This window comes from Mizuhopecten yessoensis, unplaced genomic scaffold (assembly GCF_002113885.1).
Source record: "Mizuhopecten yessoensis strain PY_sf001 unplaced genomic scaffold, ASM211388v2 scaffold6135_2, whole genome shotgun sequence".
Lineage (NCBI taxonomy): Eukaryota > Metazoa > Mollusca > Bivalvia > Pectinida > Pectinidae > Mizuhopecten > Mizuhopecten yessoensis.
In genome coordinates, this window is record NW_018406398.1 from 119,511 (window position 1) to 145,711 (window position 26,201).

General features: G+C 36.8%; 1 protein-coding gene across 1 annotated transcript in view; it reads left to right on the top strand.

The window, feature by feature from the left end:
* LOC110451630 overlaps positions 1 to 26,201 on the top strand; it is a 101,626-nt gene that overhangs the window by 25,098 nt on the left and 50,327 nt on the right. Inside the window, exons 4-7 of the mRNA XM_021499748.1 lie at positions 2,568 to 3,035; positions 5,503 to 5,573; positions 7,654 to 7,890; positions 23,341 to 23,553. Coding sequence (XP_021355423.1) covers positions 2,568 to 3,035; positions 5,503 to 5,573; positions 7,654 to 7,890; positions 23,341 to 23,553 — 989 coding nt within the window. The remainder of the gene's footprint in view (positions 1 to 2,567; positions 3,036 to 5,502; positions 5,574 to 7,653; positions 7,891 to 23,340; positions 23,554 to 26,201) is intronic.

The window sequence follows — 26,201 nt, forward strand, 5'->3', positions numbered from 1 at the left end:
TGATGTAAGGCATATGAACTTCTGGCCGAAAACAGTTTATGGTATTCATAGAATTTCGAACCATAAAGGTTGTGAATTTCAATGATGTTGGCCTCATATCTGTCCAACTCATCGCGCCTGTTTGGATGTCTTGCGCACATAATACGTTTATATTTGCCAAAGGCCGTTATGAATTCGCTGATGGTGAGGAACTTGCTTAATCTGGGGTCTGTCGGAGTTTTTATGCTAAACTGTACACCTTCCGTGTGCACGATATGTTCCTTTGCGGTTTCGTACCCAGGGATCAGCAATGCTGCCAAATTAACATCTATCCCCTCAACGATTTGTTTGTGGGTCGTATCCGACACGATATCAAGGGGTGGCAAACGGTCTGGTGATACGCACTTGTCATGTCACTTGATGTCGAACTCGCTGGCGTATCATTAAGTTTCGCCATGGCCTCCTCTAGCGCGTTCCTCTCTGTAGGAGGCTGCTGACTTGACGTGCTAGCTTGGGAGGACCTGTTCAGCTCCCGCTGAAGGAGTAGGTTGATTGTTGTTTGTAACTGTTGTAATGTGTCATTCTGCGACATGGGCGCCGCCATATTGTTCGTCACTGCTGCGCGCGCAGCCCCAACTTCCGCCCCACTATTAATAACTTCTGAACGTGACTGTGATGCACTTTCAGTTTCTTCATCTAACACGTGCACAGAATCCACATTTTCGATTGACACATTATCTACACGCGATCTTCCTCTACGTGCAACGAGTGTAGGCCTATTTGTCGACGTTGGTGAAACCACGGCCTGTTCGGTGGGCTGGTGACGCTTAGCGTTCTCGACGTACAGTGTCCGCAGAGTGGCTTTAGACATTGAAACAGGTGTCCAAAAGCCCAGTTCTAGCAATTTCTCTGTCAGCATACTGATCGACTGTCCAATTTGATGGGTTATGCATGTCGTATCCTGGAAAACTTTGGTGATTGGAAGGACGTTTTCTTCGACCTCTTCCCGCCATTGCGGAATGCTTCCAAGCGGGATGCAAAACCTGCTGTCCAAAATAACTCCGTGTCACCTGTTAACTATTATATTCCACACTTAAAACATACGTCCCAAGTCAAAAGTAATTTCTTATATCTCCTACAGAATGTGTTCATGCACACGAAAGGTAATAAATGAAAAATCACGAAATAATCAGACACCAAAATCTACTGCAAACAGGCTGCTGAAACTGACCCAAACAAAGACTGACTCACGTGACTGAACTGACCAATCACGGACTGTACTTGACCACCGTGTCACATGGCTGAAACTGACCATAGCTGACCTAACTGCCTTTGCGCCTGCGTGTGAAATGGTAGACTTGTCTTAGTTCATAAACCACACTTATGTACATAAGTTTCAATCTGATAATGGCTTCAACATTTTGGCTCACCCGGCCGGGTTATCTATTTATTTGCATCTTAAAATACTCTTAACATCTTTTTCATTGGAGCCAAAAGGTATAGAGTCATATTTGTTTAATAAGTAACTTGCACAGCATGCAATAGACTTTACAAAAACAGATGACCTTGATCTGTATGCAAGGTCAAAGGGGTGAAATTTATAAAAATGTAAACTGAAAGTAGTATTATGTTTTGCTGCTCTGTTTAAATAAAGGACCTTTAAGCACTTAAAATATTGCAGGGGGTCAAATGTGTTGGAACATAACTGAACATTTTAGCAATTTCTTCTGTATAAATAGGGGACCTTAAGCACAATGATATTTGGCTGGTGATGATTGGCTATGAAAGTTCAAAAAGGATTTAATTACCCTCAAATGATTATACTCAAAATATATTTCACCCCAAATTGGAATTATGTTGATTTAAGGGTTTAAGGACTACGTGGGGCAGACATCAGGTATTGGCCGTAGGTTGGTGTTTTTTCTCCGGAAAATATGGCTTTCCTCAACCACCAAAACCTGGCGTGTCCTTAAATTACCAAAGCTGTTAATAGGACACTAAACACAAATTAAACCAAACATAACATGGAATGGGTAATGAACCTTGCTCTATAAACGTACACAATTGCTAGGCTTAAAGACACAAATGCAATTGTACACTTATGGTACTTAAGGATTGGCCCTTATATATCCAAACATTATATTTCTCGTACACATATTTTTTATACTATTCAGCTCATTTTAAATTCAGAGTAAAATTCCAATTAAGCTATTGAAGACCCTTGGCCTATTGTATTCTTAAAAAGTTTTAGAAAATGCAAAACATATGGTATTTATCACAAACAATTAGGTTTGTGGATAATCACCAAAAACAGTTATAATCCCATTCAGACACAATCAATATTTGTCAGATAACAAACTAAGAGTGCTATTGAATTTTGTCAAGTTGAAAAACTTTCAACATCACAGTTCCAATGCGTCAAATGCCAAAAGATGAAAAAGAAATAAATTGATGTACTCTTGATCTTGTACAATTTTTCGTTATAAATAAAACTGATTCACATATATGTAGTTATAATTATATTTCAGTAATACCTTAATAGTGTGATTAACTTTGTTACCTTTATTCATTTTTTTTCTTGTATGAAGGAGGAATGTCTTTGGAGGATGATTTATGGCAAAATGGCACCCCCAGTCCATCTACCTTTAACAGCAAACCAGATTTTCAGACTTACTTCAGTGGTGAGACTGGCAACCTTCATTGTTCAAGCGTCATCTATACTGAGTTCCCAGCACAGAATGCCAGAGCAAGTGGGATGTCCTCATCTAAATCTGTTGTTTCCTCCAAAATTAAAAAAGCATTGGATGTTGCTGAGTCAAAGGAAGTCTTCAGCTTAGCTATTCCTCTGGATTTATCTGATGTCACTGCCTTACCAATTTGCATGCAAGCAGTAGCAGAATCTTTGTGTAACTATGTCGGAACTTTTAAACATTTGAGAGAAATATATCTCTACTGTCCTGATGGGGAGTTAGAAAATGCCAGACAGATCTTCACCAAAGCTAATCAGTATCATCTGCAAATGCAAAAAAGTGTTGATTTCTCACTGTTAGAAAAGGGTAAGTGTTATTATGCTTTTTCTTTGTAAGTTTCATCAGTGCCAGCCCCAGGGTTAGGGATTGAGCTGCCTCTGATGGAGAAAAAAACCCAGCTACAATATTTTTTCGGTAAGAAGCCACCAATAATTATTGCACTTGGGAAGAAATGCCTACAAAAGTTTTTTCATGGTTCTGTAATAGCCCCATCCCATTAAGATTTTATGTGTTGGCCCCCCTGGGTTTATTGCAGAATAAATACAGTAATTGCCATGGTGTGCATTGATGTTTAAGTCTGATTGATATCTAGAGTAGCCAATCATTTTGAAAAGAATTGATTTATTGTCTATACAAAGCCATTTATCTAAAAAATGTATAAATACAGTTTTGCTCAGATAAAAAGAATAAAAGGCAGAATAAACAAAATGATGCAAATCTCGTTAAAGGTAAAGAGTTCCAGGAGGATAAATTATATTATTACTCCTGCCACTGTTGTGAAATGATTGTTTAAAACATGGTTGTGAAACCGGACTAATTTAAGTAACCGCGGTTACTCAAAAAAACTTCAGACCAAGTAAGAAGTTAATAAATTGGTCCAGTAATCAAAGAAAAAACAACAATGCAAATAACATTATAATTATGTTTAGCAAATTTTCTATTCAAAATGAATAAACACATCATATATATATTAATTTTTCAAGATTCTTTACTCAAGTTTTTCAAGCTCTCAACACCTTAATGCAGAAAATATATAGGTTTATTTTATTGACAGCATCAGTCAGTAGAAAGTGAAATAGTTAGTTCTGCTCGATTCTTTTCATGTTTCACTGATGTCATTTAATTGGGTATACTCTTTTAAATTAATTTACGTCCCACCCTTAAAGCGAGTTCTACCTCGCAAGTTTGCATTCTGGCCCTCTTTTAAAACCTGTTTTGGCTTTTCTATGGTGTGGTCGGCATCTCCTTGTCAATCTTTACTATCAAGTACAAAAACATCACCCTAATCAGTCAGCCTGAGTGTTGTTTTTATTGCCGAAAAAAATCCAATTTTGGTCTCATCGATAGAGAATTAGTAGGTAGCTACCCAAACATTGAGCTGCTCATTGGGGTAAACTAATGTCCAACTATTCTGTTAGAATCCTAAAATATAACCTTTTAATCATTCAAATAATTGAAACAATTTATCTGTGCTCTTTTCACCTTAATACAGCAATCATGCATGTGAAAACTCTGTAAAAGAAGAAATGTAAACAGTATTTTAGATGAGATAAATGTAACATTGTTGTCGCAAAAATTTCATATTCAACTTGGTATCAATTTAATTATTAAATTGTTGGTTTATTAATTTGTCATTAGTCAAGAAAAAATGCTGGGCTTAATTGGTTTCATTAGATTTTAACACAGGTTGTGTTGAGTTTCATGTTTAGTATCATGTGTGACCACGTCTAGTGTCAGCTTTTTTCTTCAAATGATTTCTTTGGAATAATCAAGATGCCTAATGAAATAATATTTGGCCAATAGCCTGCTTAGATTGACGGTAATCAATTTTGTTCAAATAAATGAACTTGTATGCTTCCAAAGTCAAATGTGTTAAAACATTTTAACAACTTCTTCCAAGTAACCTTGATACCAGTAGGGTAGCGATATTTTGCCAATAGCGGGCTTCGAGTAATTTGTACACTGACCCTGCCTCTAGAATTTATAATTACAAAGAAAAAGGTCATTGGGGTCAAATATGCAATAACATTTTAACAACTTTAGAACAACCAAGAGGTCTTACAGGGTCATAAATTTTGGCCAACTACATGTTTGGATAAATGGTGACCTGCAGTTTATCCAAACAAATATCCATTTTCAAGGTCACAGGGAAGATATGTGTTTGCATTGAAACTACCTCTTCTGAATGACATAAGAGTTCTAGAATACGAGAGAACTATCAAGTTTGTTCAATTCAATGACCTTGACCCACTTTCAAGGCTAGAGAAGTCAGATGTGTTCAGACGTATGAAGAACTTCATCTGAATACAAAAAGTCCTAGAGTAATGATATTTGACTTGTATCTTAATGGGGTTGAGGGCTATTGTGTTTGGAATTTGCATAAATTACCTAGACCAAATTTGAAGGGCACATGATGAAAATGAATTTACATCTTCCAACAAAGATGTGTAAGGTTTAGAGACTAGGTGATAAATCTTAAATCCAAAAAATATTACTCAACCGAAAAACAATGATATTTAGCCAATTTAAGTAACTAGATGAATTAACTTTTGATAACACTAATTAAATTTTGACAAAATATATTAACAAGATACATTTACTGTTGGCATGAATATTGATCCAACAGATAAGAGGAATGGAAACAAAAAGATCAAATATATATACTTAAATGTAGATCTTACAAGGTAGGCACTTTCATCTCTTGTAGATTCATATTTGGAGATTATTGTTCATTATGGCAAATTGATAAGTTGTTTTGTCTTGCACTTTGTAGATCGAGAAGGAGGGAGGAGAAAATCACGAATACAGCTGGAAATATTTGAAGGGTCTTTGACTGACCAAAAGGTAAATGGAAGCATCGTACCTGTAAACTCTCTTAACTGCTGTAAGCAAACCAGCAGCATAATTGTTTTTTTAGCTCACCTGGCCCGATGGGCCAAGTGAGCTTATGCAATGGCGCGGCGTCCGTCGTCTGTCCATCGTCCGTCCTGCGTCAACTTTTTACTTTTAACAACTTCTTCTGAATAACCAAGACGCCAAGGCTGATGATATTTGGCCAGTAGCATGCTTGGATGAAGGGGTACCAAGTTTGTTCAAATGAATGACCTTTGTCCATTTTCAAGGTCACAGGGGTCAAATATAATAAATTCTTTCAACAACTTCTTCTGAATAACCAAAAGGCTAAGGGTGATGATATTTAGCCAGGGACATGCTGGGATGAAAGGCTACCAAGTATTTTCAATTGAATGACCTTGACTTATATTCAAGGTCACAGGGGTCAAATATGTTGAAAACCTTTAAACAACTTCTTCTGAATAACAAAAAAGGTCCAGGATGATGATATTCGGCCAGTTACAAGCTTGGATGATGTGTTAACAAGTTTGATCTTCACCCATTTTCAAGGTCACAGAGGTCAAATATGTTGAAATTGTTTAATAGATTCTTTTGAATCAAACACTTATATTTTACCTGTCACTGCTGGATTATAGTCCACTTTTAAGATTACAAGTGTGAGATTAATACCAGGTGAGCGATTCAGGCCCATTGGTCCTCTTGTTTTTCTTCACAAAGATTCCCAGCTTATACATTTCCTTGTCATATAAACTTGATATATACATGCACACCGACAAACTTCTACATTTTGCATTAATCGATTAAGCTGCATGAATAGAATGAAAGCAATAGTTATTCACCTTAATTTATAAATAACTAAAGTTATTGGGCGAGGAGATCCAAGTTGTCCGGTGGGTAGTGGTCGGTCGATGTACCTGTGAAGGAATCAACAAAAGAATTTTTAACACTTCCCCAGTATCTCATTTCCTGCGATTATACTGTATATCACATGGTTACTCGATAATTACTACGACTTATGTTACAAACTATAATTTGCACCTTATATAATAAGCTCTGCTAGGTACCATTGTAGAGTTGTTCTGATGACGATTAGCCAAGCCATCCAAAACATGCAAATTAATATAACTTACATTTACGGAATCCTTGGTGTTGACGCTCCATCACTTACCTACTTGTATTCACCCTATAATGAAAGCAGGTACTTATTATTTAGGCAAAAATAATTAACATATATTTAGCGTAACATCATTAGATGGTGGACTTTTGAAAATGCCATTTATATGTCTGTTGTTCATCCCGAAGAGGACATGTTAGTTTGCAGGGAATATATTATAATTTTGGCTATTCCGTCAATGCTTGACTTTGTCAAGTTATTTTGTTTAGCCTGTTATATTAGATTAGTTTTTACATTATTTATGGCATTCATAATCAGAACCTTGTACATTATTTATGGCATTCATAAGCAGAACCTTGAAAACATTGATTCAATTTTCTTATTGACTAAAAATATCAACAAGCAAATGTAGTTGATCATTGCTGACGTTTTCAAGGTTTGCTTACATTTTCAGGCGATTAGTTTTTAATAGATTGAAATATTAGCAACTGCATTGTGAATTAATAAGTCTGCATGTCGTAAAGATAAACAAGGTTTTTAAAACACTGAACTATATGGGTATGTATATGTATATGGGGCAAAGAAGTAATTCCAACAGTGTGGACATTTTTAGGTTAGGTATGTATATGTAGATACAGTCAAACCTGAATTAAGGGACCACACTCTGAAATACTAAAAAGTGGTCTTATATAAGAGAGATGTTCTCTTAATTCTGGTTCATCACTAATATGGGGAACATATGAAGTGGTCTCTTATCACAGGTGGTCTCTACTAGAGGTGATTGTATGAACAGGTTTGATTGTATATATGATACAAAGTACCAAACTCAAAACTTCAAAATTAAAAATTATTATATTCATGTCAGATTTGAGGAGAAGTTTGATTCATAAACATCTGTTTAACATCCTTTCCTGTAATAATTGTCTGTGAATGATGTAAAGTCTTTATCGTTTTAAGGTGGATATTCTTGTCAACACAACCAATACCAAACTGGACTTAGATTGTGGATTTGTTTCCAAAACAATGTTACTTAAAGCTGGACAAAGTATCCAAAAAGAATGCAATGATCACTACAAAGATGGGATCAACATAGGTGATATAACTTGGACCTCGGCTGGAAACTTTTCTGATGTAAAACGCATATTTCATGTAGTTTTGCCTCCCTGGAGACCAACAGGCAATTTTTCTCTCATGGTAAGTAAAACAACAATGGTTTCTCTGAATCATCATCATGTCGCGAAAGATTTAATATGAAATGAATTTGATTTTACAGAATAATTGATTGCATATATGTCTTTTTGAAATGATATCAATGTAAACATTGCTTGTAAAAGTAGATTAGGGAAATGGCCCCAGGAGTTTATCTTGTGGTATAGAGAAACCTCTTAAAAATAGATTTAACTCGAAAGTGGGAGTTTCATGGTGACCCCCCACCCCTATTCCTACCTGATACCACATGTTTTACGGCAGAGCCTTTTAAGATCAAATTAAGATATGCTGGGTAAACCTCCTATGCTAAATATGATGTGCTAGGTGGTGCCACCGGTAGGAATGCCTTCTTCCATTGGACAGTGGATCAGTTTATATAGAACAGATTTGAGGTTAAAACATAAGAGCTGAACCCTTTTTACTTTAAAAGCAAGTTGGAGTTGGTAGAGGTGCTTTAAATTGTTTGGTAGTCATTGCGTCTTTCGATTCATACAGGATTGGCAAACACAGTTTCTATGAAACTTATAATCCAATAAGGGGCAGAATGTGTAAACGTATTACCCACCCCTCTGACTGCCTGTAGTATTAGAGTGCTATTTGACAAAATATCTCAATAATTTCTGACAGGTGACTTTTCTGAATCACCATATTGTGGCTTAGAGAATTGTTTAAAGCGATTTAGAGTCATTAGACACCAGTCATTTACACTCTTGGCTTGATAAAGGAAACAGACATTTTTGAAAGCTTGTAAAATAAGTTTTCAGTCACTGTTTGTGTTTAAAACAAACTTTGCATTTATTAATCACACCAGACTGATGAATCTCGTTTTTAACACAGTTTCTACAAAATTGAAGCTTGGTTTGAGATGCAAATCAAGCCAAACTGTGATTGTGTGAGTTGTACTTACATCTCAAAATGGCACTGGGCTGTACACCTTGCATGTTTACTCCTACCCTTATACATGAAAATATCATGTCACAATACTTTATGCTTTCCATCTCTTATAACCGTTACATGATCTTTAAGTGACACAAGAATAACAATGAATCCACAATATTATACCTTGAATACATTTGAATATTCCAATGCTGGCTAGTTCCGTCATCAGATGGATGGTCCTCCTTCGTTAGACCTTTCGGCGCTTATCCATGACGCCCTCCAGAGGTGCGCCGACTGGGTTGATCAGACCCAGCCAGGGACAGGTCGGCTCTCGCTGCTGCTGGTTGGAATTGCAGCTTGCTGCCATGTTGTTGCTGCAGCAGCATGCAGCATCCATTGAGTCTCGTGATGTCCCATGTTGTAGCACTGTTGCTGGTGTCCACTCCACGGCTCTTCTCTCTTCCTCCATTTAGAGTTTGATATCATCTCTGCCTGTCTGCTCACCACACCCACCAGCTTCTTCCGCCCTGTCCCTAGCATCCCCAGCATCCCCAGCAACCTCAAAGTCCTCCATAGAGATTGGCCAGGGAAACCCCTGCATTCAACCTCTACTGGCAGGCACCACCTTCCAACTTTGTTGTTGGCAGTCCTATACAAGTTTCTGGTACTTCGTCCTCTTCCGCTTAAGTGCCTCCTCTATCCTGTCCTCCCGTGGAACGGTCAGTTCTACCATCAGGACCAGCTTGGAGTTCCAGGACCAGAACACAATGTTAGAGTATGGTAGCAGCCACCTCTGCTGGTAAACCCATCCTCTGATGGATGTCTGCCCTTATTTCCCAGTCTCCTGCTGTTGCGAGTATCCCACCTCCCTCCGAGCTGCTCTCCCCTTTGGTTCCTGCCTTCACGAAGTTGACAAACTTTGTTCCCTTATTCACTGCTCTTTTCTTCTTTCTGGCATTGTCAAGGCTCTCTGCTATTTCCTTGAGAACCTGGTCATGGTGCCATGTGTACCTGCCATCTGTAAGTTCAACTGTGCTAGCATATACTCCGATTGGCGGGTCATCCTCAGAGTCCAATTGCTGCATTGTCTCTCAGTCCCCAGGTGTGTAGATTTGATGGGCTAGGTAGCATGTCATATGTTGCCTTCAACAGGAAGCCAAGTCTGTACCCCTCCATCCTCCAGATGTCACCCCATGATAATTTCTACTCTCTTGCACTCTCCCAATGTAGCCAACTTCCCTGTTTGCTCATACCGACAGCCTGTATACCTGCCTGGTCTCTTCTTTCGTCGTTCTGACCTCTGTTTGAGTAATCTCTCCGCGCTGCCTTTGGCAAGCCCTTCCCCATATAGGTCTGGAGATTGTTCCTAGTCCAAGGAGCCCATTATATAAATAATTATAATTATATAAATAATACAACAGCCTTGTTGTCAAGCGCGATATCATTAGATTATCATATGTTTACTAATAATAACACCCTTTTTGTATGTGTAATAAGTCTAAAATTGCCACAAGTTGATATCAGCCCGGGTGATATCACAGACCCTTGGAGTGATATCACACCCCTTGAAAGTGATATCACACCCCCTAGAAAAGTGATATCACACCCCCTCCTAAATTTCCGGATTTTGCCATTTCCGTTTATTGCTGTCTGCTTTTAATGTAAACAAACGAATTGTTGTCATAGAATAAATGCCGTTTCATGGAAAATAATTTAAAGCTTGATTTACAAAGCCCCACCCAAATTTCTGGATGGCGCCGCTTCCGGATTTGGTTTTGCTTATTAGTGTTACACATGTCGTCTGCATAATCAACGATGGTGACTGGCGAGGAGATTTTGGAGGAATTTGCAGCAAGGATTGTTGAATTAGACGTAATGATTAACAACGAACAAATGGAAAAGGAGACGAAACGTGTTATGGATGCAGGGGAACAATTCAATAATGCTAATGATACCGAAGCTGTCGTGGAAAGCATGAGAAACAAGAACACTGCGAAAAAAACGCAATCGGACATCAAAATATTCACGGATTATCTTATGTCTCACGTACTTTTTACGTATAATTGTTGCTGTTTTGTTTATATACATCATTGTTTTTGTTACCATTTTTATGAATAACAATAAACAAAATATTTGTTTATTAGTTTATATATTAGTTACTTCAATAGACATTACATAATAATTTACCAATTTTCTTCTTTTCCCCCTTTTCCAAACAAGCTTTGTCGGCGCGCTAATTATTACGATTCTGATTCCCGCCCTATTTTAATGCATTACATTTTTCATGTTTTATGCTTTAAAAATGTAATAAATAGAAAATTAAATGGTGTCTTCAGTTATAATAAATATATTTCACTTGTGTGGCTAATATTTTGATATATTTACCATCGTATGGCATTGCCACTATATAACCCTACCAAAGTTAGTTGCGAGTTGTCCAGCTCATGAACTGCTATAACAGCGTAGGAATTCAAAGGAATGAAAACAAGTTAAAGCTACCTCCCCTTGATCGACAATTCTGTTATGTTTGTTGACAACAGAAAATGGGGAAAAAAACCTATCATACGTGACAGATTGAAATTAAAAGAAATATAATAATAGATGACAGAAGTCGAAAATAAACGCTACGTTACTTTTAAAATAAAAATAAAATGCCACCTATCTGTAAGGAGTATCTGTCGTCTACGAAATGGATGATAGCGACGATATTGGATTATCCAACTCAGAGCTTGGAAATTGGAGTATTTGTTTGCCCAGTGATAGGAATACAGATGAAATGGATATGGATACCAGCAAGGAAGATTTATTAAGCGGACTAGATCTGGAAGGGATAGAATTGATGGCAAGTTCCAAAGGAATTTGGAAAGAAATTGAAGCGAAAATACAGAGGGCGGCATTGGAGTGCCTGCCCCCTCCAGAAATGCCGGTGTCTGCGAACCAAGGGGAGGTTTGACAATGTAACTGATGACGATCTTTCACTGTATTTCGATGCCAGACAGGCCAATTCCACCAAAAAAAACACTGCCTGGGGGATAAAGATATTTCAAAGTAAGTTTGATTGGTACTGTAGAAGTTTGTTAATAGTGTCACATTGTATAAAAATCAATCAAAACACGTTAAATGTTGCAATTTATAAAACGCAAACAAAAAACGGCTTAACTGTTACACAGCTGACTTTCTCACTCCTTATCTGGGGAATCGCAGTCAAATTTAATTGTATTTTACAGACAGGAATATTGAGAAAACTGGGAAATCGGTCTACATGCAGGAAGTAAGCGTTCAGGACCTGGCCGAGGAACTACGGAGGTTTTATGTTGAAGCTAGACTGAAGGGGGAGATCTATACCACAGGAACACATTGAAAAACATTCGGGGAGCGATAAACAGGCATTTGGCTGATATTCATAGGAACATTGATATCATGAGAGATAAAGATTTCAGACATGAGAATGGAATTCTGGACGGGCTGCTCAAGCACAAAGAAAAGTCAGGCTTAAGTAAACCAACTAACCATAAACCTGTTATTGAACCGTGTCACCTAGAAAAAATTGCCACTTACCTGGCCGCTGCTGATACCTCACTGGTGATCCTTCGCCACTGTGTGTGGTTCAATTTATCCATTCACTTTGTGACAAGGGGGATGGAATTTCATCACCAGCTTACCCCCAATTCATTCACCTTTCAACTTGACGAATCTGGAGAATATGTTACACTTTCACACACAACCCAGCAAAAACAAAACCAAGGTTGACTGGATTCCCGATAATCGGCTAAAGATAAGCGAATGTACAGTCGTCCTGGTGTCCGGTGAAAATGTTGAAACCTTTTTTTAGAAAAAAATTATGTTAATTCCACACAGCTGTTCAATCAGTATAACAATTGAAGGTTGCTTGTATCTCCCCTTTGACCACCAACATTTGGTACAACACAATGCCTCTGGTGAAACGTACATTCGCACGTTTTCTCTCTTTCATCTGTAAATCGTCCCATGTCGACAAGCAGTACACACCTCATTGCCTACAGGCCACAGCAATCCAGTACTTAACACTGAGAAACACTTAAGGACGAAAAAATCAATTCTACGACTTAATCTACCTTATTATACCAGTAAACTTCAATTAGCATTGAATTTTACAAAACACAATCTAAATCATAAATTCATGACCCAACTTAATGACGTACCAGCTAAATAATCTATGCATGGCTAACTTAATGATGTACAATCTAAATCATATTTGCATGGCCCAAATTACGGAAACACTCTCCAAATTAGCGGAGCACCATTTAAATTTAAAAACCATATCCAAGTTGTCGGGACATGGACCAGTTTTCAGGAACAACAACCAATTTTCAGGGACAACAACCAATTTTCAGGAACATAACAATTCAATAAGATTGTGCCTTTGTTCCCGAAAACTGGTTGTTGGCCCCCGAAAATTAAGTCGTTGTCCCGCTCACTCGCACAGCGGTATTCCCTTTGATGTAGCCGCGCTCCGGCGAAGCCCGTACAGGTTAGGCAGTCTATAGTCCCTGCCTTGCTGGCCGTGTTGTCGGTATAGCTATGCAACGACGGTTGCTCTAATTCCGTAATCAAAACGATATAATAACACAGGTCGATAGTACACTTATATTTACTTCGAATGAAATAAATAAAGACCAAGGAAATAATGCTTATTTTGTACTACGGCCAGGGTTAGGATCGAAATGAACGACCATTTGAGAATAATGCATAACTTTTACCGTATTGCTGAACTGGTGCTTTGATACATCACTCCAGGGACACATGAAGCCAGTATATACGTCTCTGATCACTCATATAATAATCAAAGACACAATATGAACTCTCAATATTAACGATATTTAATGACGAATGATAAGTACGTCCCGATGTCGTATACAACTTATATTACGTAAACTATATCCCCCGGCTCCGTTCGGTCCGAGGTAAATGTTCATAAACGAACCACTGTATATATATATATATGTTAAGACAGTTTACGTTCCTATTTTGCTTCATATACCTTTCAATCGTTTTTTATGTTGTTAATAGTTTTGTGATTTATATAATCCTCTTAGTAAGGAGATTCCCGATCACCTGTCCTCTCAGCTTTTAATTTCTATTGTATTTAACATAAATGTATTTTATTCATATTTTGGTGTTTTTTTAATCATTACTGATATAATTTCAATTAAATGGAACTTTATCTTTCCTGTACTGTCGTAAGAATATCCCTTCTGATTTAATGTTTCATGTTATAATATTTAAGGTTGAACTTTCTATTTAGTTTAGGTTATCGGGTGATAAAGAAAAAATAATTTACCCGGGTTCCATTGTAGTTATCACCCGATAACCTAAATTGAATAGAAAGTTAATCCTTATATTTATAGCCTTTTTCTTTACATAAAACGCGTCCATTTATGTCATCAAAGTAAACGTATGTAAATGAACACACAATCCAGCCGTCCTGTCAGTCAACAACGTGACGTCATCGGAATGTATGAATTTCAACAATGTATATTTACATTTCAACAATGTATCTTTTGCATGAATACACTAATGAGTTACACATCTGGTATCCGAGGTACTCCTGTTAACTTCCTAAAACAGCAATGTAAGCTCCCGGGTTGTTGAAACTTCGAGTGATAATGACAATGATCTCCACAAAGGCTTTCATTAGAAAAAATACCATTTAAGTTACGTACACTTATGTGTTTAAAGTGAACGAAATTTTCGAAATATCTTGTTTCTTTATTCATTTAAAGCGAACTTAACCATTTCAGAAAGATAATGTGCATCCGTATGTCAGTTATCAAAACTGTATAAAGTAAAGAGAGAAAAAAAATAGAGCATTATTCTTAACCAGAGACGTTATATTACAATATATACGACTTTGGTGTATAGTCTAAACAGTTGCTCTCGTCTAACGAACCTGTGATTACTAAAATTTAGAACCTATGAAACTTCTTATATAAAAGGCTAAGCGTGATCCGGTTGTTAAATATATGAATTATCAGAATTAATATTGAATATTGTATTACCTGTCTTCAGACAGAGACATATAAAGCCGTAAGTAGTATATACGTTTCCGCTTCAGGTCAACCATGACAATCAGAATAATATATAAACTAAAGGTATTTTGTTTTGGTTTCCTTTATATCATAACCAGAGACCTTCTCTGTATTAACGTAATATGTTAGGTATCAGTACATTTTACTCATAGTTCCAGTAGTATTAGTAATCATTATCATATACATATATAGATAAAATATATTGCCGTGTGAATGATGTAATTGATATACAGTAGGTGTTAAGATAAGTTCTGTGCACTGATCTTACACGAAAATGGCACCGTTTCATTGGTTGATATACCTGTCAATCACGCGCGGTAGAGAGGTGGGCCCTCGCGATGATTGGTTGATGTTCTTGTCGATGCTCCGCTGTTGTTTGATTGACAAGAATATCACGGGCCGTAATTCTCGTCACACTCTGGTGCATGCTGTGTACACAACCGCCAGTCATGTCGTCGTTGAACAGCACTACTACGTGATCTGTTTCTGTGCCGGATTATATATATTGCAAAGTTACTGTACCGCTACGGTCCAAATATACGGAAATGTATCAGTAAAAATATTTACAAAATAACTTCAACGTTGGTGTCTTCTGTGTTTGAATGTCAATAAAACGTATAGCATATTTTCGGTATTACCGTTTAATGACAAATCGACGACACTGTGTCGTCCTTATGTTAGGTCGAAAATTCAAATAAACAACAAAATACCGACAGTTACACATTTGATATTATTCAATACAGTACTTATTGATGTGTAATGCCACGGACTTAGATATAATTAAACATCTTTGTTCAATAATGAAAAGCATCTCGATCCACTCCTTGAGCCGGCTTAGGTGTGAAATTTGCGACAGGTACAAAATACTAAACACACCTGTGTCCAGTGCTTGATTGATAGGTTTTGCGTCCGCTTCACTACCGAGTAGTTCGGTCAATCACTGGTAAGATGTACAGGTGTGAAAACCACGTGATTATGTGGATATCCAATGCAATAACCTGAATTGAATTAATAATGTTTAATAAGATACAATGTATCATAAACAAAATTATAGCGGATACGTACGTATATACTGGTTTTATTCGTCTTTGATTAGAATTATGATAACGGAATATTTTCAGTATATAGGTTGTTTCTATAATTTTGTAGAGGTAGGGGTGCTGCCATGATATAAATGTAAATTAGAAATGTTTTATAATACTTTGGCAGTGCGATCACATTACATTATTACCATGCTGATATGATATTTAAACATTATTAGCTGTATACATGGATAATTACAATGGCACATGTAGTCACAGGTAAAGCATAGTTTCAGGTAGATTCAAGCATATCACACCTGCCGGTTGAAATAACAGACCTGTGCTCTAAGGGGGTTAGAGGTGTGATCAAACACCACACAAGTTCTGTATTACCACTGTCATAATTATGCTGTAATGAGTTAATTGGAGATTCCCAGGTAAGACCCACAGGTAAGAAAACTGTACCTGGTAATCCAATTCAATTCAGTTTATTGCTTTGAAAAGCCACATAATCACGTGGTTTCACACCTGTATATTTTACCTGTGATTATCCAAACTACTCGGTAGTGAAGCGGACGCAAAACCTATCAATCAAGCACTGGACACGGTGTGTTTAGTGTGATGTACCTGTACCCAAATTTTAAAACTAAGCCGGCTAAAGGAGTGGATCGAGTTGCTTTACATTATTGAACCAAGATGTTAAATTATAACTTGTGTATATTACATGTATATGGAGAGAAAAAGTTTAACCTTCATAATTCAATTATATTTTCGAGATAAATATAATCACGGACTCAGATTATCTAAGTCCTCGATATAACTTAGCATCGCATCAATAAGTACTGTATTGTATAATGATATTCAATGTGTAACTGTCGGTATTTTGTTGTTTATTTGAATTGTCGACCTAACATAAGGACGACACAGTGTAGTCAATTTGTCATTAAACGGTAATACCGAAAATATGCTATACGTTTTTTTGACACTCAAACACAGAAGACACCAACGTTGAAGTTATTTGTTAACATTTTTCACTGATACATTTCCGTATATTTGGACTGTAACGGTACAGTAACTTTGCAATATATATAATCCTGCACAGAAACTGGTCACGTAGTAGTGCTGTTCAACGACGACATGATTGGCGTTTGTGTACACAGCATGACAAAAGGTGATTACGTGTTGTCATCCAATTATAGGCTAATGTCGATTGGATGTCTTGTGATATATATTAACCCTTATAATAATAATTTATTTTATTAAAGAGTCACATATCCATTCACAATTTAAAGTTTCTAGTTGAAACAAAATTGATAGAATTAATTATCCGGCCAAGTTGACCTATGAGACACTATTTCAACGTTAAATACAGATTACTGTAAAAGCATAATATTTCGTTGGGGATTTAATTTCGTTTATTTCGTGGTTTAAAGAAAACCATGAAATATAATCCCAACGAAATTTTAATCGCACGAAATAGAAATTAGCGAAAATATGAAATAAACTATTACTTTAATTACAAACCATGCTGTATTTACATTTAGACACAGGTCATGATAAACGGTGTACTTATCGTCACAGACACAGAGTTAAACACTTATAACTATAGCGCGTCAATCAAGCGTTTGTTACATCGCTCTTTGTATGTAAATTATAGAGCATGACGGATTTGACCGATACCCATAGTGTGAGTTTATCTCGCCGGGTCTTACCTGAACCTCGCAAGCAGTACGGTGACCATCGGGCGATGGTCGATCTATTGTTTTCCACTGACTGGGGTGAAGCGAGGTGTGAAAATTTCACCTGGAGTGGATGGGTGATCACCTCGGGCGATGTACGGTAAGTCTTATTGTCCAGGTGTCAAACATAAAATAACTGGGTTTGAAAATATTGATTTCACGAAATATTTTCCCCACGAACTTGTCCCAAATCCAAAACAACGAAATTTAACCACCAACGTAAATATATGCTTTTACAGTATACTATGATTTAAAAATTAAAGTACAAATCAACTTCTCCACGGTCGGTTGCTGGTTACTTAATCAGATAATGAAATAACAAGATTTTTCCTTTGTTAAAGAAATAATTAACTGGGCCAACCTACCTGCAAACATATAAACATGCACACGTATGTACAATCAATCATATCAACATGTTTTTTTCATAACAACCACTTACCTATACATTCAACAACATTTTGCACATACTTGTACAATTATACCCTCTTGTCAAATACAGCTTTTTATACATTACATACCAAGTCAACCCACTTTTTCACTAACATTTTATGCGAGGACCAGGCTGCCTGCGCTAAGTAAAACGAATTCAGTACAAATGTCACTTTAGTATTTGAACATTGTGTTAGCAGGAAAAAAGTATTTCAGTATTAGCAATAGCAAAACAGTCCTATAAATAAATATTTGCTTTTGTCTATTATATTTTAACATGAACACCGATAATTCTCATAATACATTGTCACAGTTCCTTAGTTTAATGATTTTTCCTTGACGCTTACAAGTAGTGATTACATTTAATTATCCTTCAATGCTTAGTTAGAAAGTTCATACAGACCAACAGCTATATTTATACACCTACAATTTCAACATACATGTCCAATACAATGTACATCCACATGTAAGGTTTCTGTGCACGATTATACATTACAAACAAAGTAAACCTACTTTCTCATAATAAAATTGTATGCATGGGATGCTTGCACCAATTAAAAAAGAATTCAGAACGAATGTCACTTTCAAGTTTAAATATATTGTACAACAGGAAACAGAAAAAGAAATACCAAATGTCACTGCGAGTACATGCACCAGAATGTGACGAGAATTACGGCCCGTGATATTCTTGTCAATCAAACAACAGCGGAGCATCGACAAGAACATCAACCAATCATCGCGAGGGCCCACCTCTCTACCGCGCGTGATTGACAGGTATATCAACCAATGAAACGGTGCCATTTTCGTGTAAGATCAGTGCACAGAACTTATCTTAACACATATTGTATATCAATTACATCATTCACACGGCAATATATTTTATCTATATATGTATTTGATAATGATTACTAATACTACTGGAACTATGAGTGAAATGTACTGATACCTAATATATTACGTTAATACAGAGAAGGTATCTGGTTATGATAGAAAGGAAACCAAAACAAAATACCTTTAGTTTATATATTATTCTGATTGTCATGGTTGACCTGAAGCGGAAACGTATATACTACTTACGGCTTTATATGTCTCTGTCTGAAGACAGGTAATACAATATTCAATATTAATTCTGATAATTCATATATTTAACAACCGGATCACGCTTAGCCTTTTATATAAGAAGTTTCATAGGTTCTAAATTTTAGTAATCACAGGTTCGTTAGACGAGAGCAACTGTTTAGACTATACACCAAAGTCGTATATATTGTAATATAACGTCTCTGGTTAAGAATAATGCTCTATTTTTTTTCTCTCTTTACTTTATACAGTTTTGATAACTGACATACGGATGCACATTATCTTTCTGAAATGGTTAAGTTCGCTTTAAATGAATAAAGAAACAAGATATTTCGAAAATTTCGTTCACTTTAAACACATAAGTGTACGTAACTTAAATGGTATTTTTTCTAATGAAAGCCTTTGTGGAGATCATTGTCATTATCACTCGAAGTTTCAACAACCCGGGAGCTTACATTGCTGTTTTAGGAAGTTAACAGGAGTACCTCGGATACCAGATGTGTAACTCATTAGTGTATTCATGCAAAAGATACATTGTTGAAATGTAAACATACATTGTTGAAATTCATACATTCCGATGACGTCACGTTGTTGACTGACAGGACGGCTGGATTGTGTGTTCATTTACATACGTTTACTTTGATGACATAAATGGACGCGTTTTATGTAAAGAAAAAGGCTATAAATATAAGGATTAACTTTCTATTCAATTTAGGTTATCGGGTGATAACTACAATGGAACCCGGGTAAATTATTTTTTCTTTATCACCCGATAACCTAAACTAAATAGAAAGTTCAACCTTAAATATTATAACATGAAACATTAAATCAGAAGGGATATTCTTACGACAGTACAGGAAAGATAAAGTTCCATTTAATTGAAATTATATCAGTAATGATTAAAAAAACACCAAAATATGAATAAAATACATTTATGTTAAATACAATAGAAATTAAAAGCTGAGAGGACAGGTGATCGGGAATCTCCTTACTAAGAGGATTATATAAATCACAAAACTATTAACAACATAAAAAACGATTGAAAGGTATATGAAGCAAAATAGGAACGTAAACTGTCTTAACATATATATATATATACAGTGGTTCGTTTATGAACATTTACACAATCGGTTCATCATTTGCACGAGTTTATCAATAAATACTGGACAACTAGTACCTCGGACCGAACGGAGCCGGGGGATATAGTTTACGTAATATAAGTTGTATACGACATCGGGACGTACTTATCGTTCGTCATTAAATATCGTTAATATTGAGAGTTCATATTGTGTCTTTGATTATTATATGAGTGATCAGAGACGTATATACTGGCTTCATGTGTCCCTGGAGTGATGTATCAAAGCACCAGTTCAGCAATACGGTAAAAGTTATGCATTATTCTCAAATGGTCGTTCATTTCGATCCTAACCCTGGCCGTAGTACAAAATAAGCATTATTTCCTTGGTCTTTATTTATTTCATTCGAAGTAAATATAAGTGTACTATCGACCTGTGTTATTATATCGTTTTGATTACGGAATTAGAGCAACCGTCGTTACATAGCTATACCGAGAACACGGCCAGCAAGGCAGGGACTATAGACTGCCTCACCTGTACGGGCTTCGCCGGAGCGCGGCTACATCAAAGGGAATACCGCTGTGCGAGTGAGCGGGACAACGACTTAATTTTCGGGGGCCAACGACCAGTTTTCGGGAACAAAGGCACAATCTTATTGAATTGTTATGTTCCTGAAAATTGGTTGTTGTCCCTGAAAATTGGTTGTTGTTCCTGAAAACTGGTCCATGTCCCGACAACTTGGATATGGTTTTTAAATTTAAATGGTGCTCCGCTAATTTGGAGAGTGTTTCCGTAATTTGGGCCATGCAAATATGATTTAGATTGTACATCATTAAGTTAGCCATGCATAGATTATTTAGCTGGTACGTCATTAAGTTGGGTCATGAATTTATGATTTAGATTGTGTTTTGTAAAATTCAATGCTAATTGAAGTTTACTGGTATAATAAGGTAGATTAAGTCGTAGAATTGATTTTTTCGTCCTTAAGTGTTTCTCAGTGTAAATGACACAGGGTTTGAAGCGAGGCACATTATGTACATGTCAGACCATCGTTGTGAGTCGTCACTTCGCTCCTATAACTGTTTTGTGTCTTCAAATCAAAAGAAAGCCCTTAGCACGTCTCTATCTGCCATGACAAGGGGAACTATCCCGCCACCGCGTCCCGTAGAATTCAAAATGGCGATCCCTCACTCTGGTCAGTCTACCGAATCCTCGCAGGCGTCCGACATCATACCAGTTTCCCTGTCTTCAAACAGTCAGGTAAATGTTAATTCAACCAGCAATATTATGTCTACGCCTGCAGGGTTCTTTGCAAATTCCTCTTTCAAAGACTGTGTATTTAACTTCAACAGTTGAACATTCCTAGACGAAGCGTGGCGATGAAGCGTGGTGTTACCGTATTACTGCTGTAACTTATAGGCTTCCGCAGATCGTAAAATGGGCTAATTTGTACAAATGAACACTGATTGGAATGAATATGGCAGATGTTATTGAACATGTAAGATTTGAAAAACTGATGAAATATTTGTACTGAGCATATCATTTTTATATTTTTTATTGAATTCTTCCACGCACTATTTTTTGATCCCTCAAAATGGTTCTGGCTGTTGGGCTGTTCCAGGAATTGAGCTTTCGCAATCAGTAAGTGCGGTAAATTTGAATTTGGACATTAAAAAAAATCGCACAACCAAATGGAAATTGAAAATGGTAAATATATATAAGCATTATATATATAGCGCGCTTCATGGAATTTGCCTTTGTCCATGCAGTTGGCATTCATAGGCACTGAAAGCAGTTCAGTGCTGAAATGTTTCACTCGTGCTGCCCACTCGTGAAAAATATCAAAATATTAGCCACACCTGTGAAATATATTTGTTATTACTGAAGACACCATAAAATGTCCTCTATATATATGTGCTACAGGAACTTGCAATGCACACATGTGCGAGTCATTTCCCATTGAACAATCACCATGGTTTTCACTAAGTAAATTGAGCTAGTAGTGTGGTGGTTTGCAGTATTGCTTTTAATGAGACCATCGCGTCATAACTACTTAAATATCCAGGTAAGCCATACAGGCCCTAAGGGCCTAATTTCCACAGGTTGTCTTTTGTCCTTATAGTTGTGCATGTTCAGTTTTGAGACCAAAGACCAAGTTGGTTGCAAGGGAATTTGACAGTTAAAGGTTGTTATCAGTTTCTTAGTGAGAGGTCTGCCAAAACTTTCAGTCTGAGGTGTGTCCTGTTCCCCAGATTTTTAGACACCCAGTGGTTCCAGGGGGAACCATGGGTCTGTACTTCATCTGTTTGTCCCTCTTTACATCCCTCCGAATTCTGTCTGCCGTTAAAAAAATGTTCAGGGCATATCTTCTTTACTATTTTACCTGGAGTAACCATATTTGGTATGCAAGTGTATCTTTGGATGGCAGAGTATAAAGTACAAAAAGTAGGTCACTGTGACCTATGGTTTGACCTTTGACCACAACCTCTGAAAAAAGACTGTCCGGGGATAGTTTCTGTATTATTTCACCTGAAGTAACGATATTTGTTGTGCAAGTACATCTTAAGATGGTTGAGTATCACATACAAAAAGTAGGTTACTGCGACCCACGGTTTGACCTTTGACCTTATCCTTTGAAAAAGTTTGTCTGGGGCATATCTTCTATACTATTTCACCAGGAACTTATAACCAGATCTGGTATGCAAGTATGTCTTAGCTTGCGGAGTGCAGAAGACAGGTGGTGACACTGTGAACTGTATCCTGATATAGGTGTACAGCTTGGTAAATAAAGAAATCATTACCGATGGGAGACTGGATTGCTTTGCAATAACTTGCTTTGTTATGTTTCATTTTAACTGGATCAGAAGGAAAAGATGGCTGCTAGAATTTTATTTTTTTACGTCACTTTTCTAGTCTGTAGATTATAAGTATACAAAACAATATCAAATACAGTAGTATTAAGTTTTGAACAAAAGTCATCACATGATACATATTTTTTGTGACATAATTATCAGTACAATACATTGAGTCAGAACAGGTAAAAAGAGAACAGAAAAGGTCAAAATGTCATAAGACTAATTAGGATCTTACAATAGGGGCATAAAGATATCTTTTATGTAAAACATCATTTTCATTTCTCATTTAGGTTCTGGAGTTGCTGATCACAAAGTGTCTGATGGAAGCAGATAAAATGAAGATGCAGAGCATAGCTTTCCCTGTACTTGGTACAGGGAAATTGATGTACCCCCAGCATCTTGTAGCTAAAACCATGTGTGACACTGTCAACAAATATGGCAGCAACAGAAAGACCAATATCAAGACTGTAAAGTTTGCTATTTTTGAAAAGGATGTCTTACAGGTAAGATTTTATCCAGGTGCGAGTGATGAAAAAATTGTTTGAACGACAAACACTGAAAATATTGTGTAATAAAATGTTTATCATTTGTATACCACTAGCTTATTTGTTTCTATATTTATAGAAAGTTGAAGAAATAACATATCTTCTAACTGATATCTTTGAGATCGTTAGTCCCTGACAGATGTAAACAAATAGAAAATTTGCATGGAGCAATACCATATACATCTTTAAACTTAATATATATGTAGAAAAATATTTTTAAAACAATATAATCGTTACTGGCTTTTATATATGCACATTTACACTTTAAATGATGCTGCTATCCTTACAATCTTTTACATCATAAAATTTCAAAATGATTTGTTTATTACGAATTATTACCTATGCGGAACACCTTTGTGTTTATACTATTTCCTAGTCAAGGAATATAATTTATAAAACTTAAATGATACAATGTATTTGTCAGGACATTGTTTTCACATTTTTATTTTGCAAATATTTAAACCTTTTCTTGTATAAGAAATTGTTGGATTGTTTTTCATGCTTATGGCTTGTCATCAATGTATTAAAAAAACTCAGCTCAATGTGGTACAAACAATGACTGTTACTTGATAGTTCAGTTTGGTTTTGTATAATTCAAACAATTGTTCATACATGAACCCCACAGGAGCATTATACTTATAGGACAAGGGATCATTGATAGATATCATTTATATCGACATTATGACTTTAGCCCACATGTTTCTCCAATGATTACACTCCCAAATTTTAATCATAAAATTGTGACACTCTCTCCTGGGATAGGCGATGTTGTGTTTGTCATAGGATGATACTGTGGTGTGATACACAACTACATTGTATCACACTACATCCACTTCTGTATCAGTACACTTCCACTATAGACCTATCACACTACATACACTTCTTTATCATTACACTTCCGCTATAGATATAGACCTATCACACTACGTCCACTTCTGTATCAGTACACTTCCACTATAGACCTATCACACTACATCCTCATTTGTATCAGTACACTTCCACTATAGACCTATCACACTACATACACTTCTGTATCAGTACACTTCCACAATAGACCTATCACACTACGTCCACTTCTGTATCAGTACACCACCGCTATAGACCTATCACACTATGTCCACTTCTGTATCAGTACACTTCCGCCATAGACCTATCACACTACGTCCACTTCTGTATCAGTACACTTCCGCTATAGACCTATCACACTACATCCATTTCTGTATCAGTACACTTCCGCTATAGACCTATCACACTACGTCCACTTCTGTATCAGTACACCTCCGCTATAGACCTATCACACTACGTTCACTTCTGTATCGGTACACCTCCGCTATAGACCTTTCACACTACGTCCACCTCTGTATCAGTACACTTCCGCTATAGACCTATCACACTAAATACACTTCTGTATCAGTACACTTCCGCTATAGACCCATCACACTACATCCACTTCTGTATCAGTACACTTCCACTATAGACCTATCACACTACATCCACTTCTGTATCAGTACACTTCCGCTATAGATCTAGACGTATCACACTACATCCACTTCTGTATCAGTACACTTCCGCTATAGACCTATCACACTGCATCCACTTCTGTATCAGTACACATCCGCTATAGACCTATCGCACTACATCCACTTCTGTACAGTACATTTCCGCTACAGACCCATCACACTACATCCACTTCTGTATCAGTACACCTCTGCTATAGACCTATCAACCTACATCCACTTCTGTATCAGTACACTTCCGCTATAGACCTATCACACTACATACACTTCTTTATCATTACACTTCCGCTATAGATATAGACCTATCACACTACATCAACTTCTGTATCAGTACACTTTCGCTATAGACCTATCACACTACATCCATTTCTGTATCAGTACACCTCCGCTATAGACTTATAACACTACATCCACTTCTTTATCAGTACACTTCCACTATAGACCCATCACACTACATCCACTTCTGTATCAGTACACTTCCGCTATAGACCTATCACACTAGCTACATCAACTTCTGTATCAGTACACCACCGCTATAGACCTATCACACTACATCCACTTCTGTATCAGTACACCTCTGCTATAGACCTATCACCCTACATCCACTGCTGTATCAGTACACTTCCGCTATAGACCTTTCACACTACATCCACTTCTGTATCAGTACACTTCCGCTATAGACCTTTCACACTACATACACTTCTGTATCAGTACACTTCCGCTATAGACCTATCACACTAGCTACATCCACTTCTGTATCAGTACACTTCCGCTATAGATCTAGACCTATCACACTACATCAACTTCTGTATCAGTACCGTAAAAACCCATGTAATTTGCACACTTTTTTTTCAGAAATTTAATACCCAAAGTGTGGGGGGGGGTGCGTAAAATACACAGGTATAGAAAATTTCAAGTTTTTTTCAGGAAAAGATCGACGATTCTGAGAGATCGCCATCTTGGATTATGTCCCTTGGTACACGGAACTCTAAGACAAATGACGATCAACAAATTTATTTATGTCAAACATTAATAAAAGATACATAATGTGTTGTTATGTGAGTTTATGTGAAAAGTATTAATAAATAG